The sequence below is a fragment of the Candoia aspera genome, chromosome 4 (assembly GCF_035149785.1).
Source record: "Candoia aspera isolate rCanAsp1 chromosome 4, rCanAsp1.hap2, whole genome shotgun sequence".
In the NCBI taxonomy this organism is placed as follows: Eukaryota; Metazoa; Chordata; class Lepidosauria; order Squamata; family Boidae; genus Candoia; species Candoia aspera.
Window position 1 is genome coordinate 79040593 of NC_086156.1, and position 27096 is coordinate 79067688.

At 40.4% G+C, this 27096-nt stretch overlaps 1 protein-coding gene across 1 annotated transcript in view; it reads left to right on the forward strand.

The window, feature by feature from the left end:
* The window catches only part of LOC134496336 (corticotropin-releasing factor receptor 1), a 55388-nt gene that overhangs the window by 26330 nt on the left and 1962 nt on the right, over nucleotides 1-27096 (forward strand). Inside the window, exons 3-12 of the mRNA XM_063302067.1 lie at nucleotides 469-588; nucleotides 5735-5820; nucleotides 8563-8669; nucleotides 8803-8923; nucleotides 11095-11248; nucleotides 12624-12684; nucleotides 15830-15902; nucleotides 23414-23499; nucleotides 24234-24369; nucleotides 26470-26511. Coding sequence (XP_063158137.1) covers nucleotides 469-588; nucleotides 5735-5820; nucleotides 8563-8669; nucleotides 8803-8923; nucleotides 11095-11248; nucleotides 12624-12684; nucleotides 15830-15902; nucleotides 23414-23499; nucleotides 24234-24369; nucleotides 26470-26511 — 986 coding nt within the window. The remainder of the gene's footprint in view (nucleotides 1-468; nucleotides 589-5734; nucleotides 5821-8562; nucleotides 8670-8802; nucleotides 8924-11094; nucleotides 11249-12623; nucleotides 12685-15829; nucleotides 15903-23413; nucleotides 23500-24233; nucleotides 24370-26469; nucleotides 26512-27096) is intronic.

Genomic DNA, 27096 nt, shown 5'->3' on the forward strand with positions numbered 1-27096 from the left:
ATAGTGTCCAATGTCTCCAGCAGGAGAATCAGATCACATACTATATATTGAGAACAGCAACAGTGCTACTGCCAGTCAATTTAACCTGGAGTTTAATCTAAAGGACCTTTTCTTCCAAGCATGGCAGTCAATCTGATATCAAGAAGGAAACCCTATCAGCCACAAATATTTATCCACAGAAAGCATTTCCATGTAGAAAGGAGCACAGAACTCCCATAACCTCATTTGGTTTCAACAAGAGTTATGTGACCAGAGATATAGATGTTTCTGAAAAAGAATGGCATATGGTTTGCTGCAAGCAACAGTATCTGCTTCTAATCATGCATACTATGCCATTTGTATCACTGCCTCTTTTACCTTCCTTCTGCAGGATTATACTAAGCTATCCCAGCCTTCTAGGCGAGTATATTTTATGTGATGCCAATGTCTTTCTATTCTTCTAATTATCCTCTTCTTCCTTCCCTGCAGGCCCTCAATGCAATGCCTTAGAGGACCTAATTGGGACATGTTGGCCAAGCAGCCTTGCAGGACAGTTGGTGGCGCGCCCCTGCCCTGAGTATTTCTTTGGAGTGCGATACAATACCACAAGTAAGCCAGTAGATGGGTTGAGTAGGAGCATAAGGCAGGAAGGGAGGTTGTTTCCTTAGCCATACTGAACCAAAGCCTGAAGCAAATGTTAAGGGAAGATGGATCCAGAATATCAGGGAGTATAGGAATGTCAGTGTGTGTACTTGCATGAGGGATTGGATCAGAAATTTGCATAATCTAGGGATGCTTGTGACATGTCCTGACAACAGGCCCTATGATTGGTAGGTAGCATAAAGCTTCTTGATTAAGCATACCTGATACAATAGCTAGAGATAGTTAGAAGTTTTCCCCTTCTGTTCACTGTATTTGAAATTGCAAGTAAAGCTCTGAATCTATATTCAGCTCCACCAACTGTTCCAAGAGATTCTGGGTTGGATAACCACAGTGCAGCTCTGAATTTGGTTACAACCAGCTACAACTTTAACTGATTCTTCTTTATTTATGAATAGACCACTGCTTCATATGTAGATATTCTGGGAAATATTTATTTCTGAAATTCTGGGATAAGATGTGTGGGAAATTATACAGAGCATACCAAGTCTGAGATGGGGTTAGAAAAAAATAAGAAAGGCATCTTGTGAGCTATTTCCTGAAGTTTTGGCTGTGTGATCATGGAATGAAGTAAAGGGTCATCCTTTACCCCTTTCACATAATTTGAGAACTGGAGACTGAGTATTATGATCGTGTATCAGATTAAGGTCTAATGGATCAACTAGGTAATTCTCATGATGGGAAATCATGGTTGTACATCAGTGAAAAAGCTTGGAATTCTATCACTCTTTAAACACCATTGAATTCACTGAGGCCTTACCTTTTGTGAGCTAAGTACAACTTATTCCATCTTATGAAACAGATTAAAAAATCCAGTGATTTCCAAAGTAAAAATCCAACAACTTTGAACTGTATTAATCTGTTGTTTTAACAAGGTTATGAGGCCATTTATTGTGGCATAGACTTTCATGGGCTTGAATCCCATGTCATCTTCAATTTCTTGGAGTATTAAAAAAAACTATTTTTTTTTCTCTCACCAATAATGAAGAGGAAAAATATGCCACACTTTGGTCCTTTGCTCAACACTGTATGGATAATAGTAAAGAAAGTTCCAATTTTACGTTTGAATCTTTTGTCCTCAGTTGCAAAGACCCCAAATGTGTCCAAATAATTATCCACCAAGAAAGGATTCTTCCAGAGACTGAAGTTTTGAAAACTTTGTAATGTTCTCTGATACAAGATTGTATTTAATGGTATCAAATAAGCTATGTTGTCGCCTTGGTACAGTATTTCTTATGAGGATTGTTAGGGAAGGATTCACGTAATGGTAAGGAAGGATATTTGCCCTGTGTCACATAACTGGCACAAAAGGCCCTCCTTACGATGTTTGTTTGTTTGTTTCTTAAATTAAATTACACCTTACAGTATAGGCAAATACTTGTAATGTAGCCTGAATGCCCTTTTTAAAAATTCAGTCTGGAGAAAGGGTGAAGGTAGAGGGCTTAATCCTTCTTCATCCATTACTTTTCCATTCTAGATTGTTCTCCACTGTAATGGTTGCCTATCCCAAACACTCAGACTCACAAGAGGGTACTTAAATGAAATCTGATTTATTAGGGAAATTATGGCAGATACAGAGAAAGCTGAGAATGACTAAAAGCACACCAAATACAAACTAGAAACCCTCTCCTCCAAACGTAATCCCTCCCCCCTACCAACCATAGCAACCACTCCCCCTCCCAGGTGCTGGTAACCGTTTTCCACACATCCGGGGAAAGCAACCTTGAACACATGAGATAACCCAAACACATTCCAACCCAGCGGCCAACAGATAACAACTCCCTGACGAGGAATCCTCCTCTCTCCCGAGATCAAACACGTATCAGGCAAATGACATGCGAAACGTTACGATGTACCAAGTACATTGAAACGGTGAACATGACATCCACAGTGATTCTCCACCTTACCGCAAAATTCAAAGCCTTTGCTTGTATGGAGAATGCCACTAACATCTGGGGAGGGGGAACAAACTAATAAAGAAATAAATACTCATCTTCCCAATGCTCCAGTATTGTCCCACCAGGAAAATGGTACTGGAATCCAAACATTCCAAGAACAAATGTTAAGGGAAATCCTGGCAGGCAAATCCGTTCATAGGACAGTTCTGCAGTGATCTTTCTGGGTCTGAGGAGGAGTCACATTTGTTACAGTCATTGTTCTGGTGGTGCATGCCAACTTCAACAGAGGTTAAAACAGGGCCTATGAGAAAGAAGAGGGAGGGATCAGCCAGTTCAGATGTACACCAAGGCTTCCAGTATCTTAAGGGGAAAACTCACATACAGAAGGAACATCCTCCCTTTAAAACAAAGCAAAACAAAACAAAGGAACAAGCAATGCTGACATCAACTGGGAGAAAAGGGATAATGATGGTGGAATGCCCTCCTTCATCCCCCTAACACTGAAGGTAAACCTAGCCTGAACCAAGTAACAACCAATGCAGACTGAAGCATGGAGGGGCTTTTTATAAACAATGTTCTGATATTCAACTGAAACAGAGTATTTAAATGTACATTAAAAAAAAACTGGATTGTGTACTCTGAGTGCATCCCCAATGCCCCCATTCACTCATCTTTGAGGGTCTGTTTAATGTAGAGTGTTCTACATAAATATAAACAAACACAATGGAAACCCCATCTGACTTTGCTGCTCAACCTAGGAAGGGCCAAAGATTAGGAGGACTTTCCCTTTTTGCTTGTGTTCAATTTCCCTGTTTAGGTAGAACCTTCAAACTGGAGAGTCAGTCAGGGCAGAAAAGATCCCACATCTTTTGCTGGAGAAGGGGAATCACTCTGCTTGCAAAGGCACACCTGCCCTCCTGCTGACACTGAAAAACTGCCTTTAGCACTCTTTGTCTGCTTTCAGACTGGGGAGGTATGGATTCCCAGCACACAGCACCCTCTTCATCTTCCCAGTGATTGCTTGGGCAGAATTTAGCTGGAAGCATTGGCCCACCTCTCCATGGGATCGTTGGAGGCTCAGTTTGCTGAGGTTTAGGGGAAGTGTATTGCCTACCACACTTTTCCTTTAAGCCAGATCAAGCCCGGGCTGTGTCTACTGGATGTTGGTTGCATTCTCTGTCAGCCCTACAAGGTAGACCACACTAAGAAACCCATGCCATGTAAGTCAGGACTACTTTTATTGTAACAGCTATAGTAAGAGAATCTTGCAAGTCTGAATGTTTTTCCCCCTCCCTCCCTTTATCTTTGTGTGAACTAGGGAGGGGCCAGTCTGAGATGTTTGCTCAAGTTACTTTCTTGAGTTGGGCTCAGGCCCCTCTTATCTGACTGTTGCCTTGGTAGCAACTCTTCCTCCCATCCTTCAAGGTCATTCTCTATTGCCTCTCCACCCTCCGAGACACACGCTCTTCTTTTCACTCACACCAAAGTTCCACATCCACGTATATACTTCACTCCTTTCCTCCCAGCGCTCCTTCCCTCATGCACTTGACTTTCACATCTTCTCTCCACCACACAGAGCAGATCCAACAGCATGCTTTACTGTATATTTACACTTTTCAATAGACTTACTTTTCTGGAACGGCTGTAGCTTATACCCTCCTAACTGTCCGATTGACAGCTTTGATTTGAAATATGGGTGAGTAGCCTCTAGTCTTATTATGAAACTATGCTGTGGGTGGAAATAAGGGGTTTGCTTTCTCCCTTCAAGGAAGGACAGCAGCAGCAGCAGCACTCCTGCCCCACTCTAATATCTAATGGCCTTAGCTTTTCAGGGGCACTCCCATCTCTGCCATTATTGCTTATGGAGTTCTTCAGAAAATGCAAAAAGCCAAGAATTTATTCTGAAAAAGAGGCTTCTGATGCTGGAAGAAAGATGCTAAAGTAAGGGTGAAAAAGTAACTACCCTTTCCTGAAGATTTCTGGGAAATAACATGGAAATGGCTGGATATTTCCTTCTTCTGGGACAGGGTTCTGATTTCCCAGTTGAGGGACTGCCCTGGCTTGTTTCTGGTGGTCTCCCTTTGAAGTACTAACCAGGTCTGACCCTGCTTAGCTGTTTTCAAGTTCAGTCAAGGTCAGGTAGGTGCTGCCACATAAAAAGAAGGCACTATCTTTTCTCCCCTCTCTTTCAGCTTAAGCTGTGGTGGAAACTATTGTCAGAATTATGTATCACAAGAATTTCATATTAAATATAACCCCCATGTCCTTAAAAATCTGGGGTTTCTTCATTAGCTTTGTGGCCTCATTTATGTCACATTTTAGTGTTGGACTTCCATGCTAGGGAGGAATTATGGGATTTGTAATTCAACACATTTGCAGGGTATCCAATCAGGAAGGTTGGTATTCACAAGCACCCCATCTTTTATAGGATCATTTGAAGGTCAGAAGAGAACCTGTGGGCAAGAGTCAAGAATGGAGCCAACTGTCCTGACTCATTCAGATCTTGGCTTCTGTTAAATACAGTTTGTTTGTTTGGGAATTCTTGCCACTTTTGAAAAGACAAACATTTGTCCTGAGCCACGTTTCCCTCTATACTAAAGTTTGTTAAAGAGGGACCAGGGCCGCAACTGGGGGGCAGGGGGGCAAGCAGGGCATGTGCCTGGGGCGCCGCACTGGGGGGGATCGTCAAAATGGGCACGGAATCCATGTTTGTCCCAGGTGACACAGACCCTAGTTGCAGGCCTGAGAGGGACAAGTGGCATATTATAATTAATTGTATTTCTTAAATTAAGGATAGCATTCAAGCCTCCATCAGATATCAAAGAAGGATTTGCATGTAAAATATATGAATAATCCAGGACTAAGACCAGACTTTTCCTATAATCTCAATAAAAAATAAAGCCCTTTCCTGTTCGTGCACTTCACATATATAGTACTGAATAATTATGTTACGAAACGACATAATCTGGTTCTCCAAACTTGTAAGGTCTCCTGTTATTGTCATTTAAAGAAAACCCATGTTTGCACCAAAACCTGAAAGAAAAAGCTATTTTCTATGGACCAATTGCTTCAGCTAAGAATGCCAGGGATTGTTTTGCTTGCCTGGTTGAAATATCTCATTTTGTAGGACATTCTCTTTCATCATTTGCTTCATGCAGTTTGTACTACTCAATCTCCACTGTGTTTTTCTTTTTCAGACAATGTGTACAGAGAATGTTTGGCAAATGGGAGCTGGGCAACCCGTGTGAATTATTCCCAGTGCCAAGAGATCCTCAATGAGGAGGTAGGGACTGTTCTACATGATCACCAGATTATATCAAGCAAATGGCATAAGTCCATAGTATTCCTTTATTAATAAAAATATGAAAAGTAGAGCTATGCGCACTTCAAAGGTATTTTGGAAAAAGTGCATTTTAGATCTTGTGCAAGGACAGCATCTTGCTGTTTATTAAAGCAGCTTGAAAAAAAGATACTGCTGCTTTAATGAATCAGATCATTAAAGGAGTTCTTCAATGCCACTTTTAAAGCAGCTGCATTGTTTTTCCATTGCTTATGGAAGTCTGAAAAAAGACAGGCTATTTTTATGAACAGTAGAGAGGTCTTGTGCTTATTATTCAAGGTCCAAAGCACTTCATCCCAATCATTTTTGGAATGTACACAGGTCATAGTAATCAACGAATTGGAATAACTCATGGTTTCTGTTTATTTAATTGAACAGAACAGGAAAAGAAAAACTAAAAAAGAAGGTAAAACAACAAATGTGTGTGTGTGTGTGTACACATCTCATACGTACATCTCACATGTAAACATGAACATAAAAGTTTACATGACAGTTTCAATCAAGGATGTCCATGTTCTGTTTAATTAAACAAAAAAAGGCAATATTAGATATTGATATCGATATATATGAGAGCCAGTGTAGTGTAGTGGCTAAACTGCTAGACTGGGAGCAGGAGGATCTCTTTTCAATTATATCCCATAGTTCTAAGAATGTGTGTTTTTTAAATAAAAATGTAATGGAGTTTGAAGAATTCTTTCTACATGGAATGGAAATAGTTTGAGATTTAAAACACTGAGTGTGGAAAAAGACTGAAGTAGCAGATTTATCTATAGAGGTCTGGGAATCCCAGTGTGGAACCTGATCCACGGTGCTCACAAATATTTCCCATCATTTCCCATTAATGGGAAATGATGGGAAATATTGCCCTTAGAGACTTTTTTTTTTATTTTAAAAATTGGGAGCAAGTATTCTGCAAAGCAAAGAGCCTGTCTCCAGCATTATGCTTATTTCCCAAAACACTTCTGAGCTCCAATAACTCCATAATGTTTCCTAAAGCATAACAATAGTGGATAGCTACAACTTAGTGCTTTGTTTAGAAGTGTGCCCACCTATCCAGTATAAAAATAAAGGTAGGGACAGATAGTTGGGAACATCCTGGCAGCAGGATCTTGAGGGTATGGCAGGTATCATTTGGGTGACTTGGTACTTTGTAATTGGTTATGCCCATATGGCAACCATCTTGGGAGGTTTTTAAGGAGAAGCTGGACAGCCACTTCTCATGGATGGAATAATTGTGTTTCCTACACATTGCAGAGCAGTATTTCTCAACCTCAGCAACTTTAAGATGTGTGGACTTCAACTCCCAGAATTCCCCCTGGCTGGGGAATTCTGGGAGTTGAAGTCCACATATCTTAAAGTTGCTGAGGTTGAGAAACACTGTTGTAGAGGATTGGATTAGACTGTCTTTGCGGTCTCTTCCAACTTTACGGTTTTATGATTTATTGTGGCAAGTATCCATGGGGTGTTGTCACTTTTTATTTCAGGCATTTCCTGCTCTGGAGGTTGGCCCAGGGCACCTTTGGTGGTTTGACAGTCACTAGAACAACAGCTAGTGGCGAGTGCAAACATTTCCTGACTTTTCAGGTTCTGCATGAGGGCAGGAGGTAAAGGAGGTATGCAAGGTGTTTTTGTTGTGTGGCCGTTAACTGGAAAATCCCAGAAGGCTGTTACTTAATTAGAATTTAACAAAGGTTCCTGGAAACATAATACATCCACTGCAGCAATTAAATTTAGCTGTCCCTGGGGGTTTGGGTAGAAATCGCAGGAGACGAGGACTAAGTAATTAAATTAACCAACTGCCCTGTTGCCAGTCTCACATCCACTGTGCAAATTAGCAATTAATATGGAGAAAAATAGCTGGCCCTTTCAAAAAAGACTGCAGCATCTTAGACAGAAGACCGCTGCAAGTCATCCTACCCTATCTAGCCTTCTTTTCCATTCTTTGGAGGGTTCTTTGTCTACTTAGGCCACCTCTAGAAGGATGGAACATCATCACGCAGCAATCCACATTTCTGAATGACCTGCTGAGCAGTGAGCAGTTTCCCCTTCTTGTCCTGTGGCTCCTCTTCTGTCACTTCCCAACACATCTTTCAGCAAAGCATTGTCCTCTTTCATTGGTATGATTGCGCATAGTTAATCTTGAAGCTTCTGCTAATCAGTTTCACTAGAGCTTGGGAAAGGATCCAGGAAAAACTTCCCTCTTTCCACGGTGTATAGTTAAGCTATAGAATTAATTGCCACAGAATGAGTTAGCAAGCAGATAATGCGTAGAGGACAGTTGCTAATGCTGCTCCTGATAAAAGATTTCCTGTAAAATGACTTCTACCATCACTGGGGTAGCCAAGTTATTACACTGCTGATCCGATTAGTAAAAGTGAGTCTTTGGCAAGGCAATCAATGTTGGGGTCAGAGGAAGCTTAATAAAAGTCCAATTCTTTGCCCTTGATTGATCTTTTCTATCCTGTTTCCACCACTGATGCTAAATTCTTTACTGGTTCTGCCCTGGAGGTTCCAGATTCAGGTCTGGCTTGCTTTCTTTGAGTCTGAACCAGGGGCCCAGCGATTTTGAAATAAAAATTAGGTAACCCTATATTCTTCACTGCATTCTAGAACCAAAAACTATTGTCCTATTTCCTACATATCCTCTTGATTTCACAAACTGCTCTTGTGTCTTTCCTGTTGCAGAAGAGGAGCAAACTGCATTATCACATTGCTGTTGTAATCAACTACCTCGGGCACTGCATTTCTTTGGGGGCCTTGCTGGCAGCTTTTGTCCTCTTCATGCGACTGCGGTAAGTGAGACCAGAGTATGCATCAAGATGTAGGATCACCAGATGAAAAGATTCTCTCTTAACAGCTGGGACACCTGCCTTTTTGGTGTCTTAGCTACTTTGTGCCTCTTGAGTGATTTCTTTTCTCCTGCAGGAGCATCCGGTGCTTACGAAATATTATCCACTGGAACTTGATTACTGCCTTCATCTTGCGGAATGCCACATGGTTTGTGGTACAACTCACCATGAATCCAGAAGTGCATGAAAGCAATGTGGTAGGTTCAGCTGAGCCTGGCGCAAAATTACTTTGTGACGCAGTTTGAGATATTGAAGAAAGCACCTTCAGTTTTTTGAGGTCTCAATTACTTAGATGGTTGTGAAAATCAAGCCTTATAGAAGATCATAAAACTATACTGGAAAGCACTATAGATTTTAAAGCTGCTACAGATAATGAAGCCTCTAATGAGCTTGGTGGCAAAGCACAGGTTTCACATGCAAAAATTCTATTTTGAGTCCTTGGCATTTCTAACTTGACCAGGAAAATCTCTGGATAGGCAGAACAGTGTAGCTGGCCCAGTAGTCTACAGATATGGCCTATGGTCCACATGCAGCCACCAGAACATGTAGAATCAACAATTATGGCTTAGTTCTTTCTGTTTTGCATGGGGGTGGGTGGGATCTTAATCAGATTAAACTGTTGCCTTAAATCTTGCAGGAGCTCGATATAAACATTCTAACCTTTAAGAACCTGATCTCCCTCACACAAAATCTGGTCCTGAACCTGACCATTTTTGAAGTGTGGGCCACGATGTGCTGCACAAAGCCTGGTGGAGCTCACAAACCAATGAAAGTTGGGTACCTTTGGTCTAATTCATTATAAGCTGGCTCCCTATTTTTATTTTTAAAAGCACAATTTGATGGAATTCTGTGACATCATAAATGGTTAAAACAGGAAGATTAATCTCTGTACTGGGGTAGGGAACCTATGGCTCTTCAGAATTTGATAGGCTACCGTTCCCAGTGTACATGATCATTGGCTTAATTGGTGGGTCTTGATGGAAGGTGAAGTCCAACAGCAAATGGAGGGCTACATGATCCCCACTCCTGTTCTGTATGCTTCAGTAAGGAAGCCTGAAGCTCATACATTAACCTGAAATAACAACTCAATATTTAGCTGTAGGCAGCAGTGTCCAGCAGAGTCAAAAAAGCCAATTATGGCAGTTGTGGTGGGACTTCAGGTGCACTGCCACAACAGCCTTGTTGACATTTTTTCCTGCCCACCGCAGACAATGCTGGCTGTCGGACTCTAGTACTTTTTGCATTGCAGCTTCCCAGTCCTATTACAAACAATATTAACTTGGGAACACTTTAAGATATTTTTTGTAGGAGTCTACCTAATTTTTCCTCTGCAAATGACTGAAAAATATATGAGGATTATTTTCCTCACCGTTTTACGTACGGCCTGTCTCCAGTCTTGGCCTGTAATTTTTGCCCAGATAGCATAACTCTTTCTTATGTAGCACTGCACTCCTTTTAAGTGATTGACTCATTCATCTGAGGTTGCTGTTTCCTGGACATGACATTCCACTCAGCAGTTTCTGTGGCTTAATCTTGTTATGAAACAAATTTTAGGGAAGTTGCACAATTCCAACTGTAAAGAAGCAACTCCAGCACATTAAAATTCTAGGCATATTTCTGAAGGTAAGCAGAATCATTGGTGCAGGACATATAAAGGAAAGTAAATGTGTCAAACCATTATACAGGAAAACAGAATATAAAGTTGTATTATTAGGGTTTTAGTGCTTGGTCTTAAAGCAAAAAAAAAAAAGAGGAGGAAGAGGTAAAATCTTTATTGTAAACTTTGGCAGTTCTACACTTGATATCTCTTTATTAGTCTGATTGGCAAAAAACAACAACAGCAAAAAACTAAGGGATGCTTCTAAGACAGTTTAAAACTGAGGTTTAGCCAAATTGTCTTTAGTCTGGAGCATTAAGAAAGAACTATAGTTAGAAACTAGCTAGGTAGGCCTTTTTCATGCCCAACATAAACTTTTTTAATCTAGTGCATTTTAGATAAGATATCCTATCTTTTCAGTGATGAGAATGACAGTTCAGCACAAGAAGGTCATTCTGTGAATTTCAAATGTTGGTAGGCTGTAGGAACACCCTGAAGTTGCAAAACAACTTGATTATGGCTTCACTTTGGCTGGATTTTATTTGTTAACTAAAGAAATTGAAGCACTCCCTCCTCCATTTTTTCCCATAAAAATAACCCTACTGGGTAGATTGAGCTGAGATACAGTGACTGGCCTGGTCACCCCATGAACTTCCATGGCTAAAGGTGACCTTGAACCTTTACCACACCTTAACCCCGGTTAATCAGCTGCCTAACCAGATGCTTCCTGGCACTCCCCTTAATTAATTATGTTTGTCCCTCACACTGTAGCCATGGTGCCGTCTTGTCATAGCTGCCTACAACTATTTCCATGTCACTAACTTCTTCTGGATGTTTGGCGAGGGATGCTATCTGCATACTGCTATTGTTCTCACCTATTCAACAGACAAGCTGCGGAAGTGGATGTTCATCTTTCTTGGATGGTGTGAGTGGCAAGGAGAAGGATGGGAGGGGGTTGGCGCATCCATGCAAGTTTGCCGGATGACAGGAGGCCTTCCCTGAAAAGAATTCCCTTAACGCACCCGATTGGCACAGATAGGAAGAGAACCCAACATAACTGGTGATACGTAGTAGAATAGAGAAATATACAGGGATGTCTCCATTTTATTTCTTAATTTAGTAATCCCTGAACTGGCACAAATGTTCTAGACTGGGGGGGAGGGGGGGAGAAAAGTTCTGCAGGGTACCAGTTGGGGAAGGAGTTATCATCTTTATCACTCTAAGCTTATACAAAGGGAGGCCCCAAGATATTTCATGGCCTGAAGTGAAGAACAACTCTTTGAAAACAATTTGCTGCTGCCTCTTACCCTCCACCATCCACCATCCAAATCAGTTGATTCTCTTTGCCTAGTAGAACTTTGCACACCCTCAGGAACACATCATATTTTTTACTGCACAAATTCTGGACCCAGTTCTGCCACGGTAAGCAAGCCATCTGCAAAAATTCAGAAATAATCTATCATGTTACTTCTAATGCTGATACCAAGAAATAAAAGCAGATTCTGTGGCTGAATTGTGAAAATATATTAATATATTAGTATAGCATCTCCCCTCCCTCCCAGATCCATATGGCCTTGATCCTGCTATCCCACAGTCCCTGAGATGATTTGTGAACTTCCTAAATTGTGTAGTGGGAGCCTGTGTTTCCTTGGCACAGTTGTTTTATTGTTGTGGTTCTTTTGTTTCTATTTGGATCAGTGTTTCTTAACCTTGGCAACTTTAAGATGTGTAGACTTCAACTCCCAGAATTCCCCCACCAACATGGCTGGCTGAGGAATTCTGGGAGTTGAAGTCCATGGTCTTAAAGTTGCCAAGGTTGGGAAACACTGACTTGGATGCTTTTAATCTCTTTGTAAGCCACCCAGAGTGGCAAGCTGACAGCCTTAAATTTGAAGAAATAAACCAATAAATAAATGATAAGTCCCTGCTGAAAGCAAGTTCAACAACTTCTTAAATGTTCAAGGGACTGCTTTTTTGCTCTGGTGTTAGAAACAAAGTAGGAACAAACTCAGAATCATAAATTAATCTATGGGTTCACCAAGAGTCAACACCGATTTGACGGCACCTAATCAATTTGCATAGATTCAGAGCATTCAGAACACCAAGAAAACTGCCCCAGAACCAGCTAGACCAGCGCTACCATTGGGCAAAGTGCTTCAGGAAGCCCCTTTTTGTGTCACAATAGGGAAACAATTTGTTACCATGCAGGTCTACTGCTCAAGAGGGGGAGATATGCCACCTTAAGTGCTACGATAATTTGGCTGGCTTTTGGTATTAAAACCTACTTGTTCCATTCACAGGCATCCCTTTCCCCATCATTGTTGCCTGGGCCATTGGAAAACTCTACTATCACAATGAGAAGTAAGTAAGTCCCAGCCCCACTCCTTCCCCTCTTCTGCTACTATGGTAATGACTTCCAAATCAAGCTTGTATTGCCATATAGTGGGTGGGTGCTCTGCTGGCACCCAAGAAGCATGAATCACTTTGCAAATATACAGTCAAGAATGGTCTGAAATTATTTCAGAAGTTTAAGTGGAAGAGGAAAGTAGCCCAGCCTAGAGGCCTAATCTTATTCAGTGTGGTTACCTCTTTCCTCCCACCTCTTCCTCTATGCATGAATGTGACCCAAGCAATTTACCTGTGCAAAATGTAGATTTTTGCATCTTCAGCTTGCCTGCAGATCACAAGTGCCTTGGATGCAATTACATATTACAACATACTTTAACTCATTGATACTTTCTCCACCTACTTCAGCTTTCTCTATGTATAGCACAGCTGTAGCTATGCCTGTTTTGCTCCTCTGTGATATAAATATCACGAATAAGGAACTTGATTCTTCTAGTGGTCTTTAGTACTTTGCCTCCTTCAAGATGGCACTGCAGGAGGAATAGCAACCTCTATGGCATAAGTCATGTGGTAGAATAGGAAATCTACCCTCCAGATGTTTAGGACTGCAGCTCCCATCACCTTCAACCTGCACTGCTGATGTTCAGGGATTATACAAACTGTAATCCAGTTTTTCTAAAGTTATCTGGTAGCATGCCTCTGGGCTTGATCATGTGCTTGGGCTCAGATATGTAGATCCTTACATTCCAAATTTGGAGAAAAAAACCCCCTCCTAAGTCTGCTTCTACTGTACTAAAGCAAGATTCTAGTCCTGTTGAAATGAATAAGCTTGAAACACTGTATTGTATTTTCCCTGAATGGCCAAAAAGGCACTGGCAGGGAAGGGTCAATCCTTCCTTCAGTTCTAATATGGCGTAAATCTAATTTCTTTTCTCCATCATTAATTATACACCCTGTTGCTGCCTTTAGAAAAACTATATGGAAAAAGGATCTAAGCCTGGAACTTCAATATTCCAATCTAATTCAGCCTTTATTATTAGTGTTTGCACAGTTGGTAAAGTTTCAATGTGCTGTGAGGTTCTTTGTGCTGGTGGCTAGCAAAAGTAGAATAGTCTTTGAAAACTGAACAGAGCTTGGAAAAAAGTATACCATTCATTCACAGAGTAGAATTTCGCTGGAAATAGAGAGGCCAGACAGATAGCACCAGGTGCCTCTAATAAAACTCAAAAGGAGGAGGATCCATTCGTTTAAACAACCTTCTTATTTAACAAGAGCAAATAAGGTGTTTTCCCTGTGCCCTTGACCCTCCTTTCCCAGGGATTTGATAATGGTGGACTTAGCAGCCTCTTGGCAAGCCTATTCCATAATAATTAATCATGTAGACAAACAGGATTGATTTCAGCCTGCCGCCTTTTGCCTTAATTGCTAGCCACAGTTTCACTTCCATGCTAAGTCCTAACTAGGGTCATGACTGAAACCAGACCACACTCTTATTATGGGCTACAAGCTGCTTACAAAGCACTCCTCATTTGGGATAAAAGGTATACAGCTTTCTCAGCAAATGCAAACATGGGCATATTGGAGGTATTGGGTAGCCTGTCATCTGTATTGAGTGCTTGAGAAACTGCAGGAGTGAAGTGCCTGATAAAAGATTGGGGGTCACAGGAAAGGGTGACTTAATTCCATCCCACCTCCTCCATACTACAGTCTGAAAAAAACCACACACACATGAACACACATTGGGCATGGGCAACTGAAAGCACTTTAAGCCCTATTTAATGGTGTAATTCGAACTCAACAGGATTTACTGGAAGATTTACTTATCAAAATGTGTTGGGTGGCCCCATTAACACTTTTCAGTAGGAGTACCCCCCCACCCCCAGTGCTAGTAAAAATGGGACAGTCTAGAACAGTGTTTCTCAACCTTGGCAACTTTAAGATGTATGGACTTCAACTCCCAAAATTCCCCAGCCAGCATGGGAATTCTGGGAGTTGAAGTCCACACATCTTAAAGTTGTCAAGGTTGAGAAACACTGGTGTAGAATGATATATATTGAGAAAGGCAATGTGTTTCTGTAGGTACCAGTGGATGCCTCTCTTGGTGCTGTTAGGCTCTGTATCTGTTTGCAAAATAAACCATCACACTTTAAGATCATCTTTATTTAGCAGAAAATCTCTTGGCCCCACATAAGCCCCATAAAGCATTCTTAGGAAATTGAAATGATACATAGCATTTTTGGGACCTTTCAAAGACCTGTTCGGGATCAACTTCTCTAGTTTACCTTCTGGTAGATGAGTACTTTCTGACTGGCCACAGACACAACATCATCTCAGGATTCCAAATGTGCTTACTGGCTAAACAGGCTATTTAACCTTGGTGTTCCTATTCCCAGCAGATATTATTTTTCTCGTCCATGTACTTTACAACATGTACTTTACAACAAAACAGGATGTTTTCCTGTGACTTGAAGGGGATTTAGTTGGGGAGAAGTTGCTATGCTTGAAAGGTTCAGCAATTGGAGGTGCTATGCTTTTAATAAAATAGCTAGTTAACTAAATAGTTTATAATATATAGGTATTCTGGCCTATTGTAATAGTAGTGAATTCATCGGTAAGCCAGTGACTATTGATAAGCATAAAATATAAGATAGATTTTTTCCCCTTCTTAGTTTGTATTTTTAGTTTGTACTTTTAATTTTTTTAAGTTTTTTTTAAGTTTAAATATTGTTTTGTTACAAAAATAAAGATATTAATTTTTTAAGTATTCTGAACTATAATGAAAGCTTTCTCCTAGAGCAAATCATGGCTTTGGAGTAGGGCTGTCAGTATGAATCTTACTTGGAAATAATTTTCCTTGCCTTGCTTCTCTTGGGAGGGATTGATTGTTGAATAGCAAAAGGCACTAGTCACCCACTCAGAGAGGTTTTCTTTTTATACCATAGCACAGATTGTAAGTATTATTATTTCATACAGCTAAAACAAAATATGGATTAGGGTCTTGAACTTTAACTCTGCTTCAGGTATAGTTAAAGTCAAGTCCTCAACATTATTTATCTCAGTGTTTTTCAAACTTAGCAACTTTAAGATGTGTGGACTACAATTCCCAGAATTCCCCAGCCAACAGTGGAGAATTTTGACTTGTTTGTGTTTTGATCTGCAGGTGCTGGTTTGGAAAGCGTGCAGGAATTTACACTGATTACATCTATCAAGGTCCAATGATACTGGTGCTGTTGGTAAGAGTGGAAGTCCCCTCCTGTACACCCCCAAGCTTTTCCAGGGTGACCAGAGGCAAAAGAAGAGAGCATTCCCAATACAATAACTATGAATGGAAGGAGGTGCTCTGGCAGGGTCAGTTGATTATTAGAAGGGAAAAAAATGTGCAGGCTAATTTCTCTCTTTTCAGCTCTGAAAAGTTTTAACCCTGTTCTTCTCTGCCTCTGGTCTTCCTGAATGTAATTTTTTACACTTTCACTATTGGAAAATAATATATTGACTTCCTTTGCATCAGGGAGTCACTCTCTTAGAATCTCCTTCCTTCCTTCCTTCCTTCCTTCCTTCCTTCCTTCCTTCCTTCCTTCCTTCCTTCCTTCCTTCCTTCCTCTCATACCACTATATAGAGCAGTGTTTCTCTTTAAGATGCACGGACTTCAACTCCCAGAATTCTGGCAGTTGAAGTCCATGTGTCTTAAAGTTGCCAAGGTTGAGAAACACTGATATAAAGACTCAATTTTATTGGTGTCAGAACATGGGGAGAGAAAGAGAGCACTAAACTTTTCCTTGCAGGCCACTTATCCATTAAGAACACCCAACTATTTTTTCAGTCATGGGGGAAGGGACAGAGGAGAAGTTAAGAAATCCAAGGATTCCTTTCCTTGAGTGAGTGATCATTTCTACAGGACAGTGGCCTACTGGGATAGAGATGCCTCCTCCATAGCAATGTCACATTTAGCTGTATTAAAGCAACAACAAAAGGGTGACAAGTCTCTTGAATTATAGTTTTCTTATATTCCTTTTTTCTTCCCACTCCTCCTCTTCCCACTCCGTTTTTGTCCTGCTGCTGTACTTCCCCTCCAATTTCTCTCCCACTCACACTATCACCACTGTATCAATTGAACACAGCATACTTCGCACACATTCCCCATTCCCAGCAAGCCTGCTAATAATGTTCTTTGATGAGGATAATAGTCACTGCCTTATTACCTGGACCATGTCTCTGTTGCAACCTTGGTCAATGCAGAGTCCTGGGGAGAAAGTGAGAAGTGATTGTATTGTTAAAGGCTGGTGCCAGGCAGACAGAGACAATGCAGTTGTTTCTGCCCTCTGTGAGCTGTGGTCATTATGTTTCTGAATCCGAGTATTTAATTATACTTAAATTGATAGAGGCAAGAGGACAGAGGATCCTCAACACTGAAATCACAGCAATCTTTCTCTGGAAGAGCTTTCAGTCCAAGGTTGCCTTGACTCCACTCTTCCAAAGCAGCTTTCCTCAAATGAGAGCTTCCCAAATATATGGGACTACAGCTTCCATAATCCCCAATGGCTTGTTGTTCTGTGCAAACCAGAAGGTATGGTTTGAAATAAACTAAACACTTCAGAGCTCATAGCTGGGTTCCTTAGAAACTGGCCTTCTGCTTCATATGTAGCATAAGGCCAGACAAGAGACTGAATCTGATTTAATACTTTCTCACAGGAAGAAGAAAGGGAATGAGGGAGAATGCTGCCTAAAGTTTCACTTAAGATCCATTGAGCTTTTACATATGGTGCTAAACCATAATTTAGCACTAAGTATGACCCAGGTTTTCTGTCCTGCTTCTGTCAGGTCATTCAATGTAAAATATAAAAGAAAGAAACACAGAAAATATAAAAGAAAGAACTATAAAGAACCAGTTCTAAAATTGTACCAAGGATTTTGGTATCTTTCTGTATAAATAGATGATGCACAGCACAATAGACACTAGGCATCCCCATCGCTAGCTTTTCCTCGGCTTAGTCTGAAAACCTACAGAACCATTTTTTAAATGCCTAGCTTTTTTGTTGAGATAGAAAAATGCTATTTGTTTTGTGGACAGTGATAATGCTGTCAGACTACCAGCACAACTCTAAAAAATTGTTAATCTTATTGTCTCTCTCCCCACAGTCAGTAGTGAAAGATTTAGACAAATATAAAACTGCATATCAAAAGAAATGCCACTGATAATTTGCAACACAGACAATAACCACATTCATTCTAACAGACTGGGTTTTAACAAAAGATAATCCATTCTTCATCAGCAGTCCTCTGAAACAGCCCAGTTTGAAATAGGAGATAGATTGTAACTTCTTTCTAATCTTCATCTATACTGGACATTCCAAGACAGAACAAGAAGTGGGGTTTCTGCAGTGATACACTTGCAACAGTAGCTACTGCATGTTTTTGTAATTGACAGTTTTCAGGCTCAGGACTAGGTCAGTCATTTTGCTGCCTAGAAGAAAGACAGCCCTTGCATAGAAAAGGAATAGATCAGTAATAGGATACAGTCGCCCACTTCCTCTGAGGCAACAGGATAGGTTAAAGTCCCAGAAAATTGACACGCGTGTTGTTGTTTTCAAGAAGGCAATGTCGCAAGAGTTGAACTGGCTGTGATTATTAAGTTCAGCCTGGATTTAACTCTGATCCAGTTAGGAATTTAACATATTACAAACAACATACCATTATCGCTCATAACATGGGTAAGTTCAACTTTTGGTAAATACCAATTTCCTCACATCTCCCTCTTTCTAAATAAAATAACTTAATCGCGGTTCACTTCTTGTGCCATTCATGCAATATTCAACACAGTTCAATTAGCCTGCTTGGCTTCTTGATCGCACATCTGTTCATATCACTCATAGAGTAGCATGTGAACATCCTTTGTCACCCCAGCTGGCCCTGATGGTTTTAAGCTTTTTGCTCTGAGGAAGTTGGTATTGAACAAAAAATTAAGCGACCCAGATTATAGACCAAGAGTGTTTTCCTTGCAATATGTTGACTTTTTGTTCCATGTTCAAGCTGATACTAATAAGCACAATCAGTTCACCTCTTGTTCTGTCGCATCCTCATAAATGCACAACACAGGGTATCAGAAGTGAAATTTAATTCCCGTGCAGCAGTGATGATGTGCTACATACTCAGGGTGGGGGTTGGGGTGGGGGTTGTTAAAAGCTTGTTAAAAGAAAAAAAAAATGTCAATATTACTGCGCAAAGTCAGTACAAGGCTAGACGGTCAATCACAGCATGACTCTGCAATAGACACTAGTACTCTATCTGATGTTAGCTGAGCAGCAGCAGCCACATTTTTTAAAATGGATACTCCGAGGCCACCACCAGAATTGAAGCCTACTGGCAATGTGGAAGGCTAGTTAGTGGTGGTGCTTTCAACCAAGATTTTTGTTTTCACATGAGAGCAATTGGCTCCCATGAAGAAGAGAATGAACAGAAAATGGTTCTCTTCCTGCCAGTGACTGGAGCAGATGCTTTGGTATATAATACACTTACATTCGTAGATGGAGAAAGAAATAACCTTAAAGCTCTACTGCAGAATATGAGGCATATGGTCTGCCACAAATAATGTAATATATGTCAGATTTGTCTTCAGATCATGCCTATAGAAGGAGACTGAGACAATTAAAGAATTTGTAACGGAACTGAAACTAAAAAGTAAACATACCATCTTGTGACTTTGGTATGTTGATTGAAACTTTGATCAAATATGAAATAGTTTGGGGCATAAGAAAAGGGGGAGCACAAGAATGCTTACTTATTCTTGGAAACAGGGCAAGTATGCAAACAACGTAGCTGATGTGGCATGAAGTGTGCGTATAAAGCATATGTGCAGAAATGTCAGAAGTGTGGTAAAATGTGCAGAACCACAAAAACAATTCAAGCCATATACAGAGAAGTGCCAAGAGTATGAATCAGAAGGTGCTCTCCTTATAGGTTCTGTTGATGTGGACAGGGTAAGACACCAGAAGGACAGCTATGCTAAAACAATGGAATCCCCACTGCTTATAAGATTTATGCTGGTGCACAAGTCAGTCTAAAAGCTGAAAGTGATTACAACTGATGAATGCCTAAGCTGAACCTGTGCCTAGTAACCATGCATCTAAAGTCTTATACTGAGGATCCAGTAGCCATACTGAGTCTCTGTGAACATACTTTGAAAGGCACTCTATATGATATAAAAGCAATAGGTGCACCAATTCTGTGAAGAACCATCCTGCACCTAGAAGTGCCTAAGAAGGTATAAATAGTCAATCACATTGACTCAGTCAATATTGAACTATCACCGACACATAATGCCTCTATGCTTATGCAGGTGTGAAAATGTCTTTAATGATATTGGTCATCTCCTAATAACCCGGCACTTACCCTTAGTAAAGATGCACATCTTATGAGAATGGTACCAGTAGCACTGAAACAAAGTTAAGAGCAGAACTGGACAGAATGCAAACAAGAGAAACTAATTGCCATACTGAAGAACCAACTGAACAGGTTCATTCCATGTTTATAGTTCACCTGAAGCATGGAAGTCTGAGAATTTGCCAAGTAATTAAGCAAGTGCATTCAAAGAGAGCATTAGCACAGCACACAGAATTCAATTCATAGGATTCAAGAGGAGCAGTTAGGCTGTGGTTCCTGATTTCCACAATCTGCTGCCTGAGACAACTACCTCAGTATACCTACTATAATGGAAAAGTTGGCCCAGTACAGAAGTAGGAAGGGCTCATTGTCTGGAGCCCATTGATAGCATAAGTCTTCCTTGCTTACTAACTCTGATAAATTTAAAGAAAACATAGCCAAGGTTTCTCCATAAAAATTCTATTAAACATAGTGAGAAAATTCTATTAAACATACTGAGTTGAATCTAGATTAGAAATCGATTGAAATTCGTGGGATAAATTAATCACAAGTAGCTTAAGATTCATACATCACAGATTTGTAAGTATGATTAAATCTGGATCCAATTCATTTTCAGTGTTCCATAATATGTCAGGGTTTTGATCAATAAATAATATTTAATACAAACACCAACGAACAACATAACCAGGGAATGGAGGCAATGTTGAATTAAACAGAGACCTTTTGTTTTTCACCAGTTAGTAACAGAATATAAAAAGCACAAATTGAATCTCCTAGTTTTAAGCCAAAAAAACTTCCAAAGGAAGAAAAGTACATTAGATATAAATCTCTGACAAATAAAATTGAGAAAATAGCTCCTCCCAGTGGCAGAGAGAATGAAGTAGCCTGAAAAATTAAAATTAAAATTAAAAAGGGCATTTTGCTGCCACATTGGAAACCTTTAAAAATGTATAAAAGCATATTTTCAGGACATGGTGTGCACGTTATCTGAGAGGCTGGAAACTAGGCTGCATTTCTTGAATGTATATATAAACATATGGCTGCAGCAGAATTGAACCAGGATTAGCTAGGCAAATGGGAATGCCCAAGAGAAGATCCCCATAGGACAATGCCAAGATCACCATGCAAAGCCAAATACTCATTAGTTACCATCAGTCATGCAGACTGATATGAATCCATCACAGCTTGAAGATGTTGTGCATCTGTATTGTTGGGCATCAGATGTTCAGAAAAGATATGCAATTTTTTATATACTTTATCAGCCTTCCCCTAATCTAGTGCTCTTCAGGTGCACTTGGACCTCATGGCTCATAATTCTCAGCCAAAATGGCCTGGGGCTGAGAATTTAAGTAGTTTGAGCCCAACATATCCTGTGGAAAGCTGCCTTAGATGGCCAAGTGGATAACCCACAGGAGAGAATAAGAATAGATAAGAATTCAATGTACACCAGCACACAAGACTATGCTGTGCAAAAGTATATGAGTGCAAACCTGTAGAAGAAGTACCATTGAACAGTATGCTCCCCTGGCTGTTGGATTCTTTATTTATGTATTAAATTTTGCTACCGTCCATCTCCCCCCAAAGGAGGGATTCTGGGTGGTTTACAATAATGATAACAGCATTAAATATCATAAACGTAAATAGCAAATACAATATAATAACATAAAACATAAATACAGTATAAAATCCAGATGACGATGGTAGTTATAATACTGCTCATATACATCTAAAGGGCCATTTTAGGGCACCAGCCATCTCCAGGAGTGATTACTTCCCTCCTCGCCTCAGGCAAGGTGGCAAAACCAGGTCTTTAGTTGTTTTCAAAAGGCCACAAGAGATGGAACCTGTCTTATCTCTGGGGGAAGGATGTTCTAGAGGGCGGGAGTCACTGCAGAGAAGGCCCGCCTCCTGGACCCCGCCAGATGGAATTCACTTACAGACGGGGTCCGTAACATGCCCTCTCTGCATGATTGGGTGGGACGGGTTGATGCGATGGGGATGAGATGGTCCCTCAGGTACCGTTTAACTATCTTGTCTGTGCGCATTGCTCTGAGTGCTGTCTGTTGAAGAAAGTATCTATTGCACTTAATGCAGAGCAGTTTTCTCTTAACTTATTTTCATCACTATCCTTCTTTCACTGAATCTTATAGCTGAAAATTATGTATTTATTACATTAAAAAAATAACTTCTTTCCTCCAAAGAGGCCAGGAGAGCTTATATGTAGTGCTGGTGGTGCACTCACTAAATTAATTAATTTAGTAACCATGTTAATTGTATTTTGTGAAAGCAGCCAATCAGTTTGAACTGAGATTTGACACCCTCATCTGTAGCTAAACCTATCTTCATTTGTGGCTGTGAATACACTATAGGTAGTCCTCATTTAGTGACCACAATTGGGACTGGCAACTCGGTTGTTAAGGGAAGTAGTCGCTATGTGAAACCACAACTGTGCTTATTATCTTACTTAAGCTTTCCTTTGCTTTACAGACCTGCAAAGGTCATAAAAGAGAGGATTGGCCGTAAAGTTACTTTTTCATCACCATTGTAACTGCGAATGGTTGCTAAATGAGGCAGTCACTAAGTGAGGTCTACCTGTATAGAAGTGAGAAAATAGTTTAAATAGGTTAGCTGAAGAAAGAACGAGGAATGGAGTGGGCAATAATAATGCCAAGAATATAAGCTGGAAACCCTTTGGTTCAAATATCACTGGATGATTTTGGGCCAGTCACTATCTTTACCTATTTAATCAACTTCATATGGCAGTTGTGAGGATAGTGAGAAAAGGGAAAAATTATGTACTCACTTTCAGCTGCTGGAGGAAAAACATGACACGGTAAAATATTACACACACTCACACACAACCCCACAAGTCCATGGTTTAAATATGAACTCAATCATTAACTTATTATTTGACTGTTCCCTAACTTAATACCTCATCCAAGTCCATTATCTGAAGCTAATAATTAATGTAATCTGATGGAGTGGTTGCACTGAGATAATGTCAAAACTATGTGTTTCTTGATTCTTCCCCTTTTCATGACATCTTCTACAAATAACATGCTGCTATTTTGATATATGGGGATGTTGAGATTGTCTATTTTTTAGCATTTTGTATCTGATTTGATTACCCCTAGGTGGCTTGGTGGGGGAAAAAAAACAGGATGCAAGGATTAATAAACAATAAAGATGGCATAAAGTACAAGTAAGGGCAGGATAATGGTGTCCCTATACTATTCCAGCATTTCTACATTCTATGGTGGATTCAGTTAAGGAATACCTTTAGTTTACACTACGAACAACTTGGTATAAAACTCTCTCTGCTCAGCTCTTTTATTAGTTTCACGCTGATTTCTGTTTCTGTTCCAGATCAATTTCATTTTTTTATTCAATATTGTCAGAATCCTGATGACCAAGCTTCGGGCCTCGACCACCTCAGAGACCATACAGTACAGGTATTGACCTAGATGGGGAAGGAGCGGCACAAAAGGGGAAAGCAGAGAGAGGGTTATATGAGGGCTGTCCTAAAAACAAGATCAGCTCTGCCAAGAAGCTGACTGAAGCAGATGCTTCAGGAGGGAGATGCAGGAGAGGCTGGGCCAGCAGAGTAACAAGGGGGCAGCAGTGTGGCCGTGAGAAAGCATACCAAGCCACCCTGTACTAATCTACTGCTCTCAGAGAGGGCAGAGAATAATGTCTCCTTACCAGCATTGAAGTAGGATTCAGTGCGAGGCCACTCAACCTTTATTGGATGGGTGCCAGTTCTTGCCCTTTTCCCATGAAGAAAAAAGGTTTCTGGCATAGAAAACAGATTCTAGGGTCAAATTTTGATATCAGTTCCAATCTGACAGTATAATAAGATGGAAAAATGCCTGATGAAATCTACTACTTCAGACTATTGGCGAAGGATGCAATTTGTTAATGTTCTCATGTAGAATATTCCTTGTTAATAGAAGACTAACAGGTCAGAAGAAGTTGCAGCTATTCCTTGGCCTGTTGTCCTAATTTTCTATTTGCAATGACATGGGATTGCACCAGCAGCCCCTCATGCACACACATTCCACATCTGGGATGTATTAACTTCTCTCCACTTGTTTTGCTGCTTAAGATTCAGCATAAGATCCCACTGATCCAGCAATGGGATACAGAGGTTATAGCCTGGATGGTAACACATATACTCTTCCTTCAGAAAAGCGGTGAAGGCCACCCTGGTGCTCCTTCCGTTACTAGGAATAACCTACATGCTTTTCTTTGTTAACCCTGGGGAAGATGAAATATCCAGGATAGTCTTCATTTACTTCAACTCCCTTTTGGAGTCCTTCCAGGTATGTAGAACCTCACAAAACTTAGAGCTAAAATGAATTAGAAGGGAGGTTGGGAAGATGGAATCAGAACCTTCTGATTTTTAAGTGGTTTATATTAAATGTGTGTTTTGTATTTATTTAATATATTTCTCCTCCATCATTCCAAATTATGAACTCTGTTAGATTTATGGGTTTGATGGAAGTGTACAAATTGGCAGACTAATTATCAACATCCTTGCCTTGGTAAATGTTTTCATTAACAAAATTTTAAATGATCTTGCTCAAGGCTGAACTTCATATGCAATATTTGCAATTAAATAATTTTGAATTTGCTCAGTCTGTTCCTTCAGAAGTTACTACATACCCATTCCAATGGCCATTATTAATCTCTGTGTCATCCTTCTCCACAAAAAGAAATAATCATCCTAGTTGTACCAGCTAGTGGATTTTCCAATCATTTGTTTTTGTTATGTCTCTGCTGAGAACTTTTAATCAAAGATACCACAAAGCTCTGCAATATGCAATATAATGATAAAGCTGAGATGCACAAGTTTCTTTGGTGTAGGCCCATACTTGATCTTTGGATGGTATACTGAGGCCTCATCCACACAGCCTCCTTGTCCCAGATTAAAGTTGACTGAGAGCGTGTCCCCACAACAGAGCCTTCATTTTGTTGCCAGCCCTCTGCTGAGGCAGGCTGAATTCAGTCGAAGGTATGGAAATAGTGTTTTCCCCTGGAAAACAGAAGACTGACTGCTATGTAGACAATAAAGGTCCACTGCAGGACCACCCTTCCCATCTGGCCACTGGATTCCATGCTGTGGCTACCAGAGATACAGAACAGCTTTCTTGTGCAGCCTGGTGTTCTATTCTGTTCTTTTTTCTTTGTGGATCATTCAGAAGAATATCAACCTCATGGAATACCAAATAGGCTCTTTCACAAGGTTGACATTCCTACTGGTAACCTCTGTACAATCTTGATGGTCACCTTGCAACTACTGCCATCTCCCACCATGCCGGTCTCTGCCTCCCTTGCTTTCCTACCTCCTTCTTCTGCCTGCTTTTCTCCTGCACCATTAAGCATCTGGGCCAAGCACAGGCCCTTCCTAACCCTTTCTGCAGCTCACCATGGATGCAACTCCAGAGCCAGAGACCTTATATGGAGGGTGGGGAAGGGGGGAAGCGGTAGCCGAAGATGGGAAAGAGGGACAGAGACTGACTGTAATTGATGAACCCTGTAAAAAGATAAAATGACTTAGAAGGTCATTCAGAGGAAACTTAGAACTGAATGTCATTCAAAGGAAACCTTAGAACAATGCTTGCTCTTTCTTTTTTAGTTTCCAGGAGCTGGTTTATGCTAGTGAGTGAGGGCAGCAATGCTACCAGCCTCATTGTTGAGGGGTGGTAAAAGATATACTGTATGGACAGTGTTTTATGTTTTATCCACAAATGTACTTTCCTCCTGTCTCAAGGAATGGGGGAAAGCACATCAACATGATTGATGGAGAACCACTTGCTAAAAAGTTGGCAGAGCCAAAAGCTAAACGTTTTTGGATTTATATTTGATTTAAATGTAACTACATTATTTAGATGCAAATCGTAGGGAACTCTTCCAAGAATTGAATGATTTTCTTTGTCCTCATTAAAATTATAATTCAATTAGAGGTTTTGGTGAGAACCCACTCTGCAGGCTGTGTTCAAGGCACTGGAGACCTCATATTGTGCATCTTCATTACAAATAGTGTTATTGAGCATGGGCACAATGAATCCCATTCTTTACTGTGTTAGCCACAGTCTATTTTCTCACATAACACTGGGAGGAACATGTTATGCCTTTAGTCCGATCTCCTGATCAATGCAGAGAATTCAGAGATTGAGAATGTCCAGGCAAGGGCAATCTAGCAATAGAGAGCCCACTTCCCCATTAGGTAACAGGCAGAAGACAAATTATGATTGCAGAACAGATTAATAGATTGGAAACCTGAATCCCAGTATGTATCTGTTGAAAGAAATTAACCACTGAACTTGCCCTATAGAAAACATGAGGGAAAGATCAGGGCCATTACTTTCTCTTCCCTACACTGTGATTGATTCCACAGTCTTTTTTTCTTCCCCATCCAGGGTTTTTTTGTCTCAGTTTTCTACTGCTTCCTGAACAGCGAGGTGAGTTGGGGTTGGAAATAAAGATGGTGGGACAGTGGAGGTCTGTGGATACCTTGCATGCCACCAAGGACATCTTAAAGTTGAGTTGAGAACCATTATTATGGGTAAAGAATATAGCAAAGGGAGTATGGAAGAACTAAGCTTTTTACAGTGTCAAATTTTGGTTTAATTTTTGAAATTGGAATTTCAAGTGCATATATCTTTTAGTATTATATGTTCCTTTTGAGGAACATCTTGAACACATCTGAAGACATGCTGGTAGGTATGAATGAGATAAGTTTCATACTCTACACCTTTAAAATGTTTTAGACAATGATGAAAGTAAGATTTAAATGAAAATGTTATTTTTTTAAAAAAATTGAAAGCAAATTTAAGATGGGAAGACTTCTTTGAGGAGTTTTTCCTCTCCAAATCTTTTGTTTCTAGCTCATAAGGACTTTAGGAGAATAGGCATAATGTCTACAGCAGACTTTCTCAACATTGTGCTATGTAGGAATTCCCACCCAGAATGGTCATGCTAACTTGGAATGCTGGCCTTTGTATTCCTAAAATATATGGAAAACATGGCTTTGGAGAAGGATGGGC